This window comes from Micropterus salmoides, unplaced genomic scaffold (genome assembly GCF_014851395.1).
Source record: "Micropterus salmoides isolate LMB-PRFRI ecotype aquatic unplaced genomic scaffold, ASM1485139v1 Ms_hic_scaffold_4, whole genome shotgun sequence".
NCBI classification, from domain to species: Eukaryota; Metazoa; Chordata; class Actinopteri; order Centrarchiformes; family Centrarchidae; genus Micropterus; species Micropterus salmoides.
Genome location: NW_024043372.1, coordinates 9,467,527 through 9,484,858, shown reverse-complemented (window position 1 = coordinate 9,484,858; position 17,332 = coordinate 9,467,527). Strand labels below are relative to the sequence as shown.

Below are 17,332 nucleotides of genomic sequence, written 5' to 3'. Positions count from 1 at the left end.
CTTGATGAGGACTTCAGGGTCTGAGAGCATCCAGGTCAACCAAAAAACAGTTGAACTATTGTTCAAAGTCGCAAGAGTTGAATACTTGAATGTGTTAAGACTAGGGGCCACTAAACATGTGCCAACTAAAATCGTGTAGTGTGAACTGGACACCACAGCAAGGTGGCAGGGGTAAACACAGAGGCAATGAAAGTGAACTGAACTGAGAAACACAGCTGAACTGTGACAGCATGTGAATGGATTTGATAAATTCAAAGATAACCGGGAAAAAAAATTCATTGTTGTGCGTTTTTATTCCACTCACAGCATTTCACACATTAAACAAAATACAGAGCAGATCTGACAAATTAAACACGCTAAACAAAATAAACATGAAGTGACTTGACACGTCTATCTGGTACCTGCTCTGTCCAGACGCACTTGATGTTTCCAGGCAATAATCTATAAACAACAAATCAAATAAAAATAACAGTTTCAACCAAATTATCTCAGGAGCTGCACAGCTGCACTGTGAGTGCTGCAGCAGCCATCTTTAATCACTGTAACTGTCCTCTCACTCCTTCTGCTGCTGCTCCTCGGGCATCATCACCATCACCTCCCCCTCCATCACCACCTTATCCTTGACCGTGCATGTCACAGCGATGAAGGCGAATGACATCTTGATCTTGCGGATCTCGGCTTCAGCCAGCACCTCCTCACCGATGTAAAGTGGCGCTGGGAAGCGGATCTCTTGGTACAAGAAGACGCAGCCACGGCCAGGCATCCTGGTACCGAGCACGGCCGAGATCAGGCCGTTGATCAGTACGCCGTGGACGATGGGCATCTCGAAGGCCGTGGTTCTGGCGTAGGCCGGGTCCAGGTGGAGTGGGTTGTTGTCGCCTGTCAGCTCGGCGAACAGCTCCACATCGCGAGAGGAGAATGCTTTGGTGAGGGAAGCTCGCTGGCCGACGTGGAGCAACCGGCAGGGGGATGGAGCTGCTGTGATGGAAGAGAGGCACAGCCGCGGTTTATTAAAGATACTGCTCCACAAGAAAGTCATCGCGATGAAAATAATGCTCCTCCTCCTTCAGTCCAGCTGCAGCTCTCGACTGTTTCCGGTCAGCGCAAGCAGGAACGGAGAAACCTGAAGTTGGCACAAGAGAAAGACAGTATTTATGGTCACAGAGAGAGATTTGTTTTCACAATTTGTTCAACATATTCAACACAGAAACATACAGATAAACACAATACATGACATATAAACTCATGACCCTGCATGTATCCCAGTAGTCTGCTGACCTGCAGCACTCTGAAGGCACAGGCCTGGTTCTTGTAGGAGCCCAGCAGAGTCAGGGAGCTCCACAGCTTCACCAAACCCCTGAAAACACACACACACACACACACACACACACACACACACACACACACACACACACTTAAAAAAACATCTAGTTTAGGAGTGAAAATATCTTCCCATCCTGCTGCTGATGACCTCACCTGCTGTAAACACGCAGAAGAAAAGTAAGGGTGTCTTCATCGTACTTCAACAGGTCAAAGGACAATGCTGCTCCCACCTGAAGCATATATATACAAATGTACGTTTCAAGTACTTTAGGAGACATCCTGCTAACAGACAGACTAAAACACATAACAGAAAAACTAGGCCAATAACTAATAATTATTTTCATCGTTGAATAAATTATCAGTCCATTGGAATCGAACCGCCGACCCCAACCGTGTTAATAATCTCACCTCTCCATACAGACTCTTCAGACCTGTGATGATAAAAAGCTTCAGTTCAACTGCACTCAGTCTGGTTGACGCATCCTCCAGCACACTAAACACACACAAGGAAATTTCATGTGGAATGAATGACACACATATTATGGATAAATATAGATTAACTTGATTTTTTTTGAAGACAGAAGAACCATAATATCAATATAGAAACATTTTAATAAGATGTTTTAGAGACAACTAAAAAAACAAACACAATAAATGATCTACTAAATAAACATGGTATTTTACAATAAAGACATCACAGTGACTTACAGGCAGACCTTCATGTAGTGGTACGGCGAGGAGTTCTTCAACACGACCCGTTGGTAAACTGCAGGTTCGTCCTTCTTGTCGACGCGTCTCATTCTATCAATGCATTGGTGACTCAGACTCCAACAGGTGACGAGCAGGAGGTCGATCAGCTGACTTCAGACTGAAAAACAAAAACCACTGAAGGTTAAACGGACATCAAGTCAACTCAACGTGATTTTAAAGTCTGTTGTTGGGTCTGTTATTTGTACACACATCCATCAATCCTACAGCAGGATTGTGTTTGTTACAGTACAGACAAACGTGATGGTCTCTTGTTATACGTGACAATAAGCAAAACCCTTCAAAAGATTAAACATTCAGAACAAAATTCAGTGTTTCCACTATTAGTATCATTTTAAGACGTCATTTTGGCTCTGGGAAATTGTGCTTGAAATCTTTCTGAATTTCCTGAGATTTATAGATAGATTAAATAAGTTACTGGTTATTAACCAAAGGATAGATAATGACAATAACCATTAATTGCAGCCAACTTTTTTTGGTATTACTTTGTACAGAACAAATAACAAACCCACCCAAAGACACACCAACAAAATAGAGAGGGGGGTCAATTCAGAGTTGCTAAAACCTAAAAGCAAAGCAACGATTCCAAGTAACGTGGTAAAATTTAGAAAAAGTACAAACTAGCTGTCAATGCAAACACTATGTACGTTATGTACATAACTTGCTGTTGAACATCTGAACAGTTGTGTTTTTCATTTGTCAGACTGCTTTTCCTCGTTGAAGTGTCACACATTGGTTTCATGGCTGCACACGCTGAAGCTAACAACACTAGCTAACAGAAGGTCAAACATTTAGCTAAGTTAGGTGTTATGGTTAATTTAGGATACGCTAACTTACCTCGTAGCTTCTGAAATGACAGCTAAACACCGCTAACAGTCAACGAACTGCTGTTTGTTATTGTTAAATATTCAAACCTATTCAAAATCACCTACAGCTCCTGCATTTTACTCACCAACCACATCAACTTGGAAACATGACGGCGTGTTGTGAACATAGACGTGCGCATGCGCAGACAGCATTCACAGCTACACGTCATGTAGTTTTAAATGTTAAAGATTTAGAAATAAGCTGCTGTTTTCCAAAAGACAATAAAATTTTTCTTTTTGAAAACACTTCAACATTTGAGTCTCTTTTCAAAGCCAATTTCCAGCAGGAAAAGTAAAAATAATGATGAAATCCTAGGAATGATAAAAATACTTATGATAAGTCAAAATAATACAATACATAGTCATAATTGTTTGATAAAAAGTCAAAATGTTGATTCTTCATCGCTTAATTTTGACGTACCACGAGATTTACTTCACTTTTGTCACACCTAATATTTCATAACTGGACTTTCATACTCTTCTAACCTGTCAGAAGGAATGTGTTTTGTTGGGTGTTAAGTAATTTAGAGTTTTAACCTGTTTCTCTTAAACCAAACAAAATGGATGTTGATATTTAACTCAAAGCAGCGCTGTGCCCAAGTACAGCCTCACAGAGCCGCTAGCATGGCTGCGGACTATTCTTGTTTATTCTTATTCTTATTCATTTGTTCGTTTTTGCATTTATTATTAAGTAATTTATTAAGAACTGTACTGTTCCATAAAATAACACAGTATTGAAGAACTAAAAAATAATATATTGTTTATTGGACCAAATTACACACTAAGATACAGTATTTAAGTCATTTTAAACCTTAAAAGATTAGATGTTTATATTTTGTGTGATATGATAAAGTCACTTTGCTAATATTTATAAATAACTTATAATTTCCACTTGCTTCTGTGGAGTGGTTCATTTCAAATAAATCATCCACTCTTTGATAAAGCTGTGAAGTTGTGTCTGTTGGAATTTTACTACATGCTGGAAAAACACAAAACATGTTACCAATCAGTCCATGAAACAAATTTTATTCTCCTTCAAAAGATTTATTTATGTAGTCCATAGTCTTCTTTGTACAGGTGCAGAAATTATTTATCTAATGTTTTTTGTAAAATAAATCTCATTTGCCTCTTTGTCATTCTGAATTTGAATATATTAAATATACAGTTGGTTCACAGCAGGAGACTTCAAACACAAACACCTGTCACTCACATGACACAAGAGGCTGAAATAAAGTTTGTCTGAAAGTGAAATGTGCAAAATCCCAACGTGGAATGTTTTCATCCAACCACAGCATCTAAAACAGAGACTACAGCCTCCTGCATGGTGTGTAAAAAATTCAGGAATATTTGCCATTTTGTCCCATTTTTGTGCGTTAATTTAATTTTCAGGTTTAAACTTTGTTGTAGAAAAGTCTTATCCCATTATACTGATATTCTTCATCACAACCTTCCTTCTCCTTGCTTTCTTCATCCATCGTGAGGTCAGGGGTTGACATGTGAATCAAAAGTTTTCTTCAGGAATGTTTTTTAGCGCTTTCACCGTTGACTTCCTGCGCAGACAGGAAGTCTGTGATGAGCTTGGCGGCCTTCCTGGGCCGCTCCAACGCCACAGAGTGACCACAGTTGTCCAACAGAGCCACCTGGCAGTTTGGCACCGCCGCCTGCAGCACCGCCGCCCCCGACACGTCCACCACCTGAGAGAGTAGACAGGTTTATTAGCAGCTTGTCATGTTTGGGGATATTGGTGACACCTATGGTGTTCAGCTGTGGATTATATTGATTTATTATTAGCTATGCTAGCAGCACGGCTGTATGGACAGTAATACTCAGTACACTTTGTCCATCACTTTGGTCCAGACTGAAATAACTCAACAAAACTTTTTAGAAACCTTCATGGTCCCCAGAGGATAAAAATACTGATGACTCTGGTGATTCCATGAGGTTCATGTTGGTGGTGGTAGTTTTGAGTGACGTGTCAACAACTATTGAAATTGAAACTAACAAATTTGGTTCAGAAATTCACTTTCCACTCAGAATAACTTGTTAAATTTAACTTGTTTAATTTTCCATCTCGTGCCATTATCAGGTCAAAATGTTAATAATTAATAATAATAATAATTAATTTGTCCAATTCTTTGATTTATTACCAAATAACTGCCAAACAAACGGCATACTTTGTGTTTAGTGATTATTAACAAATGTTGGCATGGTAACACACGAAGCTAAGATGGTGAACATTATATCTGCATGTTAGCATTTTAGCTCAAAGCACCGCTGTGCCCAAATACAGCTTCACAGAGTCGCTAGCATGGCTGAAGACTCTTATTCTTATTAATTATTAAATGTTGTTCAATTTGTATTACTATGAACATTTATTCAAGTACTGCACTTAAGTACAATTTGAGTATTTCCATTTTCTGCTACTACTAAGAGGCAAATATTGTACTCCACTTAATTTTTTTTTTTTGTTGTGTTATTTTAGTCTTTTCTGTATCTGTTATTTAGTCTGTCTAAGATTTTTTCTTTAGTTTTGGTTTCAGTGTAGCCGGTGTTAGTTAGTTTTTTCCACTGCCTGTGTGATGTTGATCTGCTCACTCTGTTTCCCTGTTGGTTATTTGCGATCTGTCTGCTTGTGTTCTGTGTTTTTGTGAGTTCCAGTTAGATTCTTGCCTTGTGTTTTGCAACCTGTTAGTGTCTGTCTGTTTTCCCCTGTTGTCTCTCTGCCTGCCTGTGTCTCGTTAGCCTCATCTCTGTCACCTGTGTTGCCTCCGCCCTGCTTGTTAACCCTGTGTATATATGTTTGCTGTTTCTGTTCAGTCTCTGGTCATTGCAGTGTGTTGTAGTTGCTGTTTGTCTTGCCTGCCTGTACTTCGTTTGTACTTTTGTCTAAGTAAATTATCTAAATCCTTCATCCATCACTGTCAATTTATAATATTTCTTGGTCACATGTTGAGTATTACCTGAAGAAAATTGTTGCTGTACTAGATCTCTTTCTAGGAAAATCTATTTGTGTGGTTGTGCCTTTTTCCTTTAACACATGTAGTTTTTAAAAGACAATCACTGTGTTTAGTTTGTACCTTGTCTTCCTTCCCCCAGATGACCTGCAAAGGTGATGTGATCCGATGCAGGTTTTCCTGCAGCAAGTGCCGAGACTTCTCCCCGACGATCTCCATGAACACTGAACCGCACACACGCACACAAATCAACAGAACATAATGCAATTATTGAAGACATAAACCACAGAAAAAGACATAATAGTAAATGCTCCGTATTTGTATAGCGCCTTTCTAGTTTTTTAGACCACTCAAAGCACTTTTACACACACATTCAATCACTGAGCTCAAACAGAAACTAACATTCACACATATTCATACACTGGTGGAACAGCACCAGGGGCAATCGGGGTTCAGTATTTTGCCCAAGAACACTTCGACATGCAGAGGAGGAGCCAGGGAGCCTGTGCCACAGTCACTCCACAGTTATAGTAGAGATATAAAAAAAAACGTTTTGACTTATATACCATAAATTTCAAAATAAAAGCTGATTATTAAAATAATAGAAGACCTAATGGAAATAATGACTGGATGGAATTATCAGTACTATAATGGTTGAAATTGTAAATTCAGTATAATGTACATTTCTACAGTATTAATTCAATCAGTACAACAGAGTTGTGTCGTACTCTCCACTCTGCTGCAATGAGTGTCTCTTATCTAACAGAAATATTGATTACATTTACTACTACTACTACTAAACTATACTACTACTCTAAATTTACTAATGAAATAAAATAACTTTGCATTTTGATCGCTGTTAAGATTCTGTCAATGACATTCATCACGATCATTCTTTATTTATATATCAACCAGCAGAGTTTTACATTAACTGGAGACAGGAGAGGGATTTTTTACTGATACCAGAGGGCAGGGAATTACAGTAGTCTAACTGACTAGTTGTGAAGGAATGAATAACAGTTTCCAGATTTGTGGCAGAAAGAAAAGGTCTTATCCTTGAAATGTTCCTGAGGGGATTGTCTAAACTGAGGTTTTGATTAAAAATAACACCAAGATTTCTGCAATGCCCAGTTATTGAATGGGACTGTGAACCAAGAATAGTATTTGCGTATTTAAAATATGTTGACCTATTTTTAAAATCTCTGTCTTCAGCATTTAGCTGCAGGAAAGTTTAAGAAAAATTTAAGAGAAGGAGAAAAACAACTGGAGTTGAGTGTTGCTGAAGTGATGTGAGCAGACTAACCTTCTTTGTAGAAGCCATTGTTGGGGATCCTGTTGTCAAGGAGACCGCGCAGGACCTGACAACACAACCCCCCCCCCCCCCCCCCCCCCGCCCCCCCCGCACACACACACACACACACATATTTCCATTGGTATTCCACAAACACTGAAACAGCGGCAACAGTACTAGCTATAGAATACCAGCATTATAACAGTAGTTGCCCTGATTTATTGATACTGTATATGGAGGAGGAGTATATGTGTGAAATCTTAAAAGTGTCTATTATGGATCTCAGACCAGGCAGGACAGCTCTGTACCTGCCGGGGGAGCTTGAGGGGGGTGTGGCAGCAGAGTTTCAGCATATCCTCCAGCTCCTGAGGAGTGCAGGGGATCAGAGGAATCGACTCCTCCATCCGACTATTCTCCTCCTTCTGATTTTTCTCCAACTCCCTCAGCCGAATGATGAACTCAGACTCTGTGGGATAAACCAGGCCTGGAGGAGGAGGAGCAGACTCAGGTTTGAATCCTGGAGGGAAACACTGAAACACCATGTAGATCAGACATCTGCTGAGTTTACCTGCAGGGCATATCAAGGTGGCGCTGGACAGGTGATCGGGGTAATGTGCAGCGTACACCCCTGCGACGTTCCCACCCATCGATGTCCCAACCAGATGGAACGGTCTTTTATCCAGACCGATACTCTGCACAAACTACACAAGCAAAGAGAGACAGACAGGTGTAATCTAATTTATCGTCTCCCAGGAGAACAGCAGTGTATCCATCCGCTCAGTGCCTCTGTGCAGTGTCTTCAACTGTAGCGTTGGTTGCCAGATCTGGTCGTAAGGAAATGTTTTGGTTGTAATCTCTGTACAGGCACGGGGGTAACAAACCTTCAGGAAGATGAAGACATTGCACCACAACAAGAAACACTTCCAGCATATAACCCCTTAAACCACAAACTTTGGGTTTTATATATCTGTTTGTGTACCAATTAAAAAAACAAGATACTACAGCTTTAGAGTTGCTGGTAGGTGTATTTTTTTTTACTTTTGACAGAACCAGGCTAGCTGTTTCCCCCTGCTTTCAGTCTTCATGCTAAGCTAGGTTAACCACGTCCTGAACCATTTTTCACACACAGACATGAGACTGAAATCCATCTAAACATCTCATTCTCAGGAAGAAACATAATACGTGTATTTCCCAGTAACTGAGGGGCGATGTCCACAGGGATAAGTCACTGAAATGTGGGGAAGCTTCCTCAGATTAATTAATGGTGGGCATCATTAGATGGCAATACAGAAAGCTGTAATGCATGTTGTGCGTGTTGTTTGTGTGGTTGTGAGAAGGATGCTGTGACCTATCTTGCTGTGCTTTCAGTTTTCTTTCTTGTTTTCTGTCTGTTACCTGTAGACCACCACATGAAAAGTATGTTTTGTAGTGTTATGGGGCAGGGTAAAAATTAAAAAACCTAAATGATAAACAAAGGTAGACGCACATCGCCAGAACAATTCATAAATGTGTTTTAATCTGAAACCTCTCGCAGGCGCAGACCAAAATGCCTCTGGATGCAATTGGACAGACCTACAACCGATCCGAGCAATTAAACGTGACGTAACGCTGAGCAACCGAAAAATGTCTACAGTGTGCGGAGATGAGGATGGGATGGTGTTGATATGCCTGTGAAGAGGAATTGCCATCAGAATCCAGAGGTCCAGTTCGTATAGTACTTACGCAGTAGTGGATTCAACAGAACGTTCCATATCAGCCATCTTGGTTGTCTACGTAAAAGCGCTCTTTTGTACAGCCATCCTCTCAAACCTGGTCATTATTAGATAAACAGTGGTGATTTACCCAACCAGGTCCAGGTCAACAGGAAATATGTCTGAACGGGAGAGGGGGCCAGACACATTTGCCAGAGCAAAGAAAACATGAGCTTTGTCTAGTTTGCCGGCAAGAAAAAAAGTGGACCTTGACCTCAGGTTACATTTTGATACCCCACCACACCACAGCGTGCTGTTATTCATGACATGCAAAGGCGACTGAGCGAGGAGTTCCAAAGACAGACTACATGATCAGAAATGTTAATAACTGTGGTGTTTGAGTTAAACTAGACAGGATAAGGTAAAAGATTTCTGACATGCCAGTTTTCCATCAGGCACTTATTATGTTAGTGTGCTGATGTCATGTAGTCTGATCCTGGCATTAAACATGTGGAGGGATTTCCATCTCCTGTAAATACAATAGGGTCCATCAATCTGTATTGCATTACAGCGTGTTGTATTAACACACACTCGCACAGACCTGGTGGATTCGGCCGACCTGGCCCTGAATGCTGTAGTCCTCGGCACCAGTGCGACTCGTGCCCTGGTGCCCCGGCATGTCCACACACACCACATGCTGGCTTCTGGGGAGATGCTGCACAAGAAACAAACACACCCAACTGAAATGAAAGATGATCCACACTACTTACTAATTCTGAGCAGGATTTTAGTATATAGAGTGTTCACACTGGAAAACTATTCTCCCACAATGCAATTCACAGAGGAAATGGAGCTCAGCTGGGAAAAATTCAAATAAAATGTTGATGCTAGTCAAACAGATCCAGGAACTATTAAGAAAACAAAAAATAAGTATTTGATCAAAACAGAGACATTTTGCTTTTTCTTAGCGAAGGTTAACTGGCAGAAACATCCCAAAGTTGCAGTTTGATTGCTTATTTGTGACAATTTGTATGTAGTACATGCTGTATAAATCTAGTAGGCCTATGCAGTGTGGATTTGCGACACCTTAGATAAATCCATTCTTCTCTCTGAGCTTCTTCCATCCCTCCTCCCTTTCTTCTGTCCATCATTCCTTAGATAATTTCTTCCATCCTTCATGCTTTCCTTTAATCCTTCTTTATTTCCCTCTATATTTTTACACTCACTTTCTTTTCCTCCTCCACTTGTTCCTTCCTAGCTCTCTTCTATTTCTGTTTTCTCCTCTTCACCCTTCCATCCAACCACCATTCTTCTTCTTAAAAAGGGTATTTGAGAAAGCCAGACACCATCATTCCTAACGGTGTGTGTGTGTGTGTGTGTGATACCTTGATGACAGGCAGCCACATGTCCTTGCTGGCGGAGAAGCCGTGCAGCAGCAGCAGTGATGGCGTGGTGCCTCCTGGCGTCCCCCGGCTGGCATAACAGAAGCGGTAACTTCCACTGTGAGAGTAGCGGACCACCAGCCCCAGCCTGAGACGCAAAAACCTGAGGACGATTATGAAAGGGTCACTAGAGCTATTTATGTGCATGTGTGCATTTTTATTATGTGCAATATTTTTTGCAATTGCATAATGTGTTTATTTAAATGTACAAAGTCTCGCTAGCATCCCATTGTATGCAGTGTTTATCACACCCCACAGTACATAAAAATAGATTTATAGTTGTGTGTTAAGATGTTACAGAGCCACGCACGTATGATGTGTTTCTCCTTAAATATGTAACTTCTGTCTGTCCTTCACATCAGGTGAACGTTAAACTTACGTATTGAACAGAAACATTATTGATAATTGATCTATTCATAGAGCCCCAACAGATGCTGCACTGTCAATGGTAAGTGTACCTGAACATGACTGTGCACACAGATATCTTTGACTTTCGGTTAAATTCTGCTTCACATAAAGTTCTTCACTGTAGCTGTTTGTAATTTCACATCTTAAAATGTAATGATTGTCCTGATGGTATAGAGGACGGGTGGTCATTAAAATCTAAGGGTTCATCTTATGGAGAGCAGGAATGTTAGTAGAAATTCTCAAAATCTGGTCAATAGATGTTGAAACGTTGTATGTCAATCTGGACCACAGCGTTAAATGGACTGATGGACCAAAGTTTCCATCTGTTTGGGCCAGAAAACATTCCCGTTTTTACTCACACTTTAGTGTTAATGCTAATGAGTGCTAAACATAGTACAGCTGATACTGATGAGAATGTAATTATTTTTGAACCAATTTCATGGCAATACATTGAATAGTTGCCGAGATATTTCACTGGAAGAACAAAATGTGGAACTCATGCTGGAGCTAAAGAAAAAGTCAGAGGATCACCAACTTCATTAAGATTCATCCTTTGAGCATAGGGACAGTCTGAACAATATGTTGTACCAATTTAGTAGACAGAAATATTTCACAGGATAACTTTAACCTGCTTGTGTCGCTGGAGGAAAAATAAGAGGATCAACAAAGTTGGTAGGAATTTGCCTCTGCCCAAAATCCCATACTAATTCATCCAACAGCTTTTGAGATGTTTGAGCATTGACCAAAGTAGTGGAACAAACAACCGAATGACAGACCGACCAACATTTCCTTTCATAGAGCCATATGGATGAAAAACAAAATAAAACATGTTTCTCTGAGTACAGATATTGGGCAACAGTATTCATACAGTAAGTCATATCTGAAAAACTGCAGTATCTACATCGGGTAGGCTACTCAGCCTGTTTAACCTTTCTTGTGAGAGTCTGTCCATGAGGACCACAAACCTCTTTTATACTTTTCTAAACATTTTCTGTATCATCTTAAGTTCTTTTTGTTACTCATTGTGTAAACAGCTTGCCTAATTTAAATTCTAGTCTAATTCATTTTAATGTTTCCATGTTTTGTAACTTGCTGCTGACAAAGACGCTATTACATGAAAGTGACTCAGCACTCTGTGTGTGTGAGAGAGAGCGAGAGAGAGTGGGTGAAACAGCAACAATAATCTACCAAGAGGACAACATGTATGGGTTTGTGTTCTATTTTTTTATTTTTTTTTTTACAGCTTAGACAGCTTTGCCTGTGCCAAAGCAATTTAAGGTTCCTTTTGGGAGTTAATAAAATATGAAATCCAATCTGTCGCCAAAGGGGAAATTACTAGCAAACTACAAAAAACAAACATGTCACCTTTGGAGCCTTAACACGTAAAAAACAGTACTTCATAATGCCTTATCAATATATATCAATGGATTATAATAAAAGTTAAATCCAGCTTTAGGAAAAAGTAACAAGTGACTGTTGCTTTACTGAAAAAAATCTACACATTTTTACAGTAGATTTATTAGTTAGTCTGGACTTAAGAACTGGTATTACCAGGATTTCTAAACTTCCAGTAAACTCTAAGGAACCAGTCTGTTGTTTTAATGTGAGTGTATTTGTGTTTTTACCAGTTGTAGGCCTTAAGGAGCGCTCCAGGCCAGAACAGGAAGGAGGTGATGAAAGCGAGGATGGGGACAACTAGAATACCTCCTGATAGCATTATCAGCTCCATCGCTGCACATTCCTTAAAAAACATAAACACACAAACAGACTTCGTCATTTGCTCTCAGCTCAGTTTCTAAATTGTGGATGCTGACCCAGTGCCGACTGACACCAGAGTACTGCAGTGCTAAGAGTCCAGTAAAGTCAGTAAGTTAGCTTTTCTGAGTCAGAGATCTTGCTGAACAGTGCAGTGTTTAAATTTAAAGGCAGGGTAGGCAAGATGCATCTGAAACACTTTTTGTCATATTTGTTGAAATTGTCTTTATACACCAATACATATTAAAAAGTTAGGTGCTCTGAGAGTATAAAACTGTCTGTAGTCCTCTCAGGGCTGCAGTAAACACAGCCACTCGTTTCATTCGGACCGAATGCAAGAGTAGAGACGAGGAATTATATCTAGCTGTAGGTGAGCTGGAAAAGAGCAGCGCAAGCTGTTTTCCAACGCTAATATTAGGTAAGACAATGTAGGTGTAGACTGCGCCGGTTTAGTTATTCACCATCTAGGTTTATTATACTATGTTTACACCTATCTTTACACCTTGTATCTAATCTGTTGTGTGATTATCTTGTGTCTGCAGGCGTTGTTTGACTGTATGTTACTCTTTTACAAATGATGTATCTGTGTGTTTGTAGTTAGGAGAGACATTTCAACGTTAGTGGTCATAAACAGTGATGGCTAAAGGTCCCCAAGTATCTGTGTTTCTGGTATATAAGCCATCTATAATATAGTTTTGAGATTGTTCGTAGCTAAACCTACTGTGTGAAAACATTTTACTGTAATTGGTGCTGTTATGCCATTATTTATTTTACCAGAAGTAAAAAATCCTGTATGTTTTATTTCTACTGCACCCTCAGGTCACCTGCAGTCTTCCAACACCCTGTGCTTCTCACCAGCACACTGCCATCTCACCATGCTGGCTGGCCTGGATTACAACCACCATGTCCACAGACCAGCCAGGAGAAAAGCTGATGACACAATTCAGTATGTTGCGTTATGAGTACTCTTGTGCATTTTACTCAATACATTTATAGGTGATGAGTCAAAAAATATTAAACAGTATGAGGAATACAGATAGATGGTGCTAATTTATTGTTACTTATTGCATTTTATGTGGAAATAGTTTACTAATTACTCTATAAGAGAACAATGTGAGGTGTTAGAAACTTTTCACTAAGCTGATCCTCCTTTTTGTATTATCAGGTACAGCAAGGTGGAGCTTGTACTCATTGAAGGTGGAGAAGGATTACAGTTACATCGCAGACCTCCAGAGTGCCGTGGTCCTCCTCCTCCGGTTGTTTACTACTGAGGAAATGCCTAGAAGCAGAACCAGGAGACCTGATGATCCCTGTCAACATGGGGTTCAGTCAGGTGTCCCTGCCCTAGCTGTGTTGCTAGATGCATCAAAATATAAAACAAAAAGTAATATGGTTGGTTTTGAAATGTGGTAATCATGTCAGAGAGGTGACTGTGATATATTTAATCATCTCCACAGCAGCGATACGATGCTATGAGAAAAGTCTGAACTGTCTTCATAATCAGTCGATACATCTGGACACACCTTGTCTCTTCCTGTATTTACTTATTTTTATTGATGTTTTAAAAATGATCTATTTGTGATATAGGTTGTAGTTTTAGTAGTATATAATAACAAAAACAAGTGTTATATCACTCTTTGATGTCATTATTTCAGACATAAGACATAAATGTAGCTGCTTGATTGTTTATGCTGCAAGTGTAAAGAAAAGGCATTTATCATTTTCAATGTTTTATTTAAAAAAGAATGAAAATATTATCCAGAATAGGGAAAAATATCTTTGTATTTTCTCTACCCTCCTGGGCATAAAAAGAAAACAATGTACAGGTATTCATCCACACAGTGGAGGGAATTATTTGTGTAGCAGTTGGTGACATTACATCTTACACCCTGCTAGGATTAAATCTCTGTATTGTCCTGGTGGATCAGGATAACAGTTGCATATCTTCCAGAAACAGCAACTTTGTATCACGACTCTGTGACCAAGTGCTCCACATTGCCACACTACAAACTGTCTGTATGCTGTCTGACTGAACTATCTATTACTCTGTCCTTTGTCTGGAAGGTCAGCCTTGTGTGGTGCATGGAAACACTGTAGTCTGGATGTTGTCCTCAGATTCTGGCCTGTAAAGGAGTATGTAGTTGTTAGAACCCCAAATTGGAAAGATTGGTGTAATAGGAAAAAACATTCCTCAACCTGATCAGATATTTTTATTGAACAGTGGTTTGTTGTTCTCTAACAGGACTTCTATGTCCACATTACACACCAGGTCAACGTACATAACACAGATGAGCCGATGGCTGAAGCAGAGCTGTAGTTAGTTGTTGTAATCAGTAAACAATACTAAAAAAGTAATAACAATAGTGATGGTTTACATTTATAAAGCACTTTATTTTTGACAGTCAAAGGGCAGAGAAACTTTGAGACAAGTAAACTGGGAGATAATTGACTAATATTAAAATATATATGTATAGATATACCTGTTCATATGCTGTTGTTGGAGCGTGAAGCTCGATGCAGGTCCTAGAAGATGTGCTCCTTGGCTTTCACCTTGTCCTCCCCGTCCTTCCTCGTACCCCGGCAGCCCTCCCTCCTCTGCTTCAAAAGTGATCGTCTGCCGAAAACTGATTGCCGTCTGCTGGAGCTGTATTGCCCGCTCTCTTCAATCTCTTTCTGGCAAGTGAAATAGCCTACTGCATTTTTTGGGCTGTATTGGCCATTTAAAGGTATTTTAAGAGGTAAAAAAAAGTACTAGGTGAGCTATAATCTGTCAAAAATAACTCTTCTGAATGAAATCAACTAATTTCAGGGCAGAAATAACCTTTCAGTCAATAAGAAAAGGCTTCAATAATTTTCTGGCAAGTGAAATACTGCATTTTAAGAGTTGTATTGGCCATTTAAAGGTATTATAACAGGTAAAAAAGAGTGGATTAGTTGGTAGGCCTACACAGCAAGTAAAATAATGCAGTCATAAGGATAATTGCAAAATTGTCTTCATTTTATGTCTAAGTTGGCAGTAAGTCATGTTAATTAGGCTACAGCCCGTTTTCCAAATATAAACAAAAATATTACACATAGGCCTACCAAACATCAGTTTTCGGCAGACGATCACTTTTTGGCACGACACCTGTCTGTCACCGGGCCTGTCCCGGTCTGTGTTTGGCTCTGGGGTGCAGTCCTCATCAGAGACAATAATGCTGTCACCATGGAAGCTCCAACATGCAAAACAACGTACATGTTATGAGTCTAACACGAAATACTCGTTCGTGTATTGTAACTGATGGAAACGGGAAAATGTGTATCAGCCTGTTTTTAGCTTTGCCCAATGTTACCGCAGCTGTTAGCGCAGCTACCTGATGCTAACAGTTAGCTAGCCAACTCGTTACTGATTAAAACTCAGTCTTTTAAAAGTTATCCAATAATAAGATGCTAGCTTCATAGTGAGTACGTAGTGAGTTAGTTGTTTATTTTCATAATGATAAAGTTAGATGTTTTCTTACCCCTGATGTGAGCCGCTGCTCGTCACACTGTCCTCGTCCTCCTGCGGTGTCGGCAACGCGCGTTCACGTGTTTTGGGGGGCGTGGGAGTTTCTCTGCTGGAGACTTTCAAAATCCAGCATTTTCTGTCTGGTTTCTCAAATTTACCTACCCTGCCTTTAAATATGTGAGGGTTTATTAGGCAGGGAGGGTCTCAAAGCTGTTGTCAAGTTGCATTGTGGGACATGTAGGACCCAGTGGAAAAGTAGTACTGAACTACCCGTTTAGGTATACTTTAAGGTTTGTCTACAGTACGTGATTCCCAACTTTTGTAAATTGGTTTATACAGTTTGCCTGTATTTAGAAATACAACAGGCATGAAGTGATAAAATGAAGTTTTGTAACATAATGGCTTGCTCTAACCATGCACACTTAACCCTGTCTTCACGAAAATCTTTGTTTTTTCATTTTTGTTAATATATTTCACTTTAGTTTGTTGTTTTACCAACAATTTTTATGGAGGTCAGTTTGTCTATGTGAACAATTGGCGTCGAATAATAACATAAACAGATGGATCAGATCATACAAAACATACAAATTCAGAGAAGTGGATCTTGAGGCTTGGGGTTAATGTTTTGCCAAGGTCAAGACTGAACTTTGATGCGTTTGTGTGTTATGTAAAACAGAGTGACGGTGCAGAAAACGGAACTTCCCCTTTACCAGATCACCACTGGTTTCCTGCTAGTTTTAGAAGATAAACGTTTTATAGGCAAATAAAGGTAAGCGGTAGAGAGGATGTTTAAATCAACTTTGAGAAGCAGCAGAAATAAATATTAGGCTACATTTCATTTATGATTTTGTAAGTGTCCGTTTAACGTATTTGAGAACACATCGCATCTCACATCCCCTGTAGGCTATATAATCACTCAGCTATAATAACAGCGTCAGCTGCTTAAGTGAAGACATTTTCATTATAGCATGTTTAATAATGATCTATACAGGAGTGGCATCGTACCTGTCCGAGTCCTCTTCGATCTGTCACAGGAAGCTGTCCTCCATTCAGTCCGCTCCTCCTCCTCCTCTTTCACCCAAATTACACAACAGCTTTCATCTTCACTTAAAGGGAGAGTATCAGACTACAGTGTTGTGTTCAGGCACTGTCGGAAATCATGAATTCATGCGTAAAACCACGTAAAACAAATGCACAGGGGCTCCACATGAGGGCGCCACCATCTTAGGTCTGTAGGCCTATTGTGTATCCACCATTTACATTTTACAGTGTTGATGCTCCAGCAGCTCAAGAGTTAGAGGCCAACACTCACACGTGCACAACCTGCACTATCTGATCCCACTTTCT

At 39.9% G+C, this 17,332-nt stretch overlaps 2 protein-coding genes across 4 annotated transcripts; both read right to left on the bottom strand.

The window, feature by feature from the left end:
* Nucleotides 1–274: 274 nt before the first annotated feature.
* Nucleotides 275–3,067, bottom strand: rpp14 (ribonuclease P/MRP 14 subunit). Of its 3 annotated transcripts, XM_038695644.1 has the most exons (6): nucleotides 2,929–3,067; nucleotides 2,032–2,191; nucleotides 1,732–1,816; nucleotides 1,477–1,553; nucleotides 1,279–1,357; nucleotides 917–1,123 (listed from the first exon to the last, which is right to left on the bottom strand). In XM_038695644.1, the coding sequence occupies exons 2-6, from the start codon at nucleotides 2,121–2,123 to the stop codon at nucleotides 1,067–1,069; spliced, it is 390 nt and encodes a 129-aa protein (XP_038551572.1). In that variant the 5' UTR covers nucleotides 2,124–2,191; nucleotides 2,929–3,067; the 3' UTR covers nucleotides 917–1,066. The 3 variants fall into 3 exon arrangements, with proteins under 3 accessions (XP_038551571.1, XP_038551570.1, XP_038551572.1); XM_038695643.1 differs by lacking the exons at nucleotides 1,477–1,553; nucleotides 1,732–1,816; nucleotides 2,032–2,191; nucleotides 2,929–3,067 and having other exon boundaries at nucleotides 275–1,123; nucleotides 1,251–1,357; XM_038695642.1 differs by lacking the exons at nucleotides 1,477–1,553; nucleotides 1,732–1,816; nucleotides 2,032–2,191; nucleotides 2,929–3,067 and having other exon boundaries at nucleotides 275–1,123.
* Nucleotides 3,068–3,967: 900 nt separating this feature from the next.
* On the bottom strand, nucleotides 3,968–17,110 carry LOC119886055 (monoacylglycerol lipase abhd6-A-like). The gene is made up of 9 exons (XM_038696537.1): nucleotides 16,991–17,110; nucleotides 12,369–12,484; nucleotides 10,279–10,438; nucleotides 9,495–9,608; nucleotides 7,771–7,903; nucleotides 7,511–7,686; nucleotides 7,215–7,269; nucleotides 6,035–6,135; nucleotides 3,968–4,651 (listed from the first exon to the last, which is right to left on the bottom strand). The coding sequence occupies exons 2-9, from the start codon at nucleotides 12,470–12,472 to the stop codon at nucleotides 4,472–4,474; spliced, it is 1,023 nt and encodes a 340-aa protein (XP_038552465.1). The 5' UTR covers nucleotides 12,473–12,484; nucleotides 16,991–17,110; the 3' UTR covers nucleotides 3,968–4,471.
* Between the last annotated feature and the right edge of the window lie 222 nt (nucleotides 17,111–17,332).

What these genes read in the sequence shown, in the direction of transcription:
- rpp14 (XM_038695643.1), bottom strand. Translation starts at nt 1,039, where the DNA reads ATGACTTTCTTGTGGAGCAGTATCTTTAATAAACCGCGGCTGTGCCTC.
- LOC119886055 (XM_038696537.1), bottom strand. Translation starts at nt 12,472, where the DNA reads ATGGAGCTGATAATGCTATCAGGAGGTATTCTAGTTGTCCCCATCCTC. An exon ending in AGGTCGGCCGAATCCACCAG is followed by an intron (nt 7,904 to 9,494) that starts GTCTGTGCGAGT and finishes TTGCTTGTGTAG; the next exon opens with TTTGTGCAGAGTATCGGTCT. An exon ending in CAATGGCTTCTACAAAGAAG is followed by an intron (nt 6,136 to 7,214) that starts GTTAGTCTGCTC and finishes TGTGCGGTTCAG; the next exon opens with TGTTCATGGAGATCGTCGGG.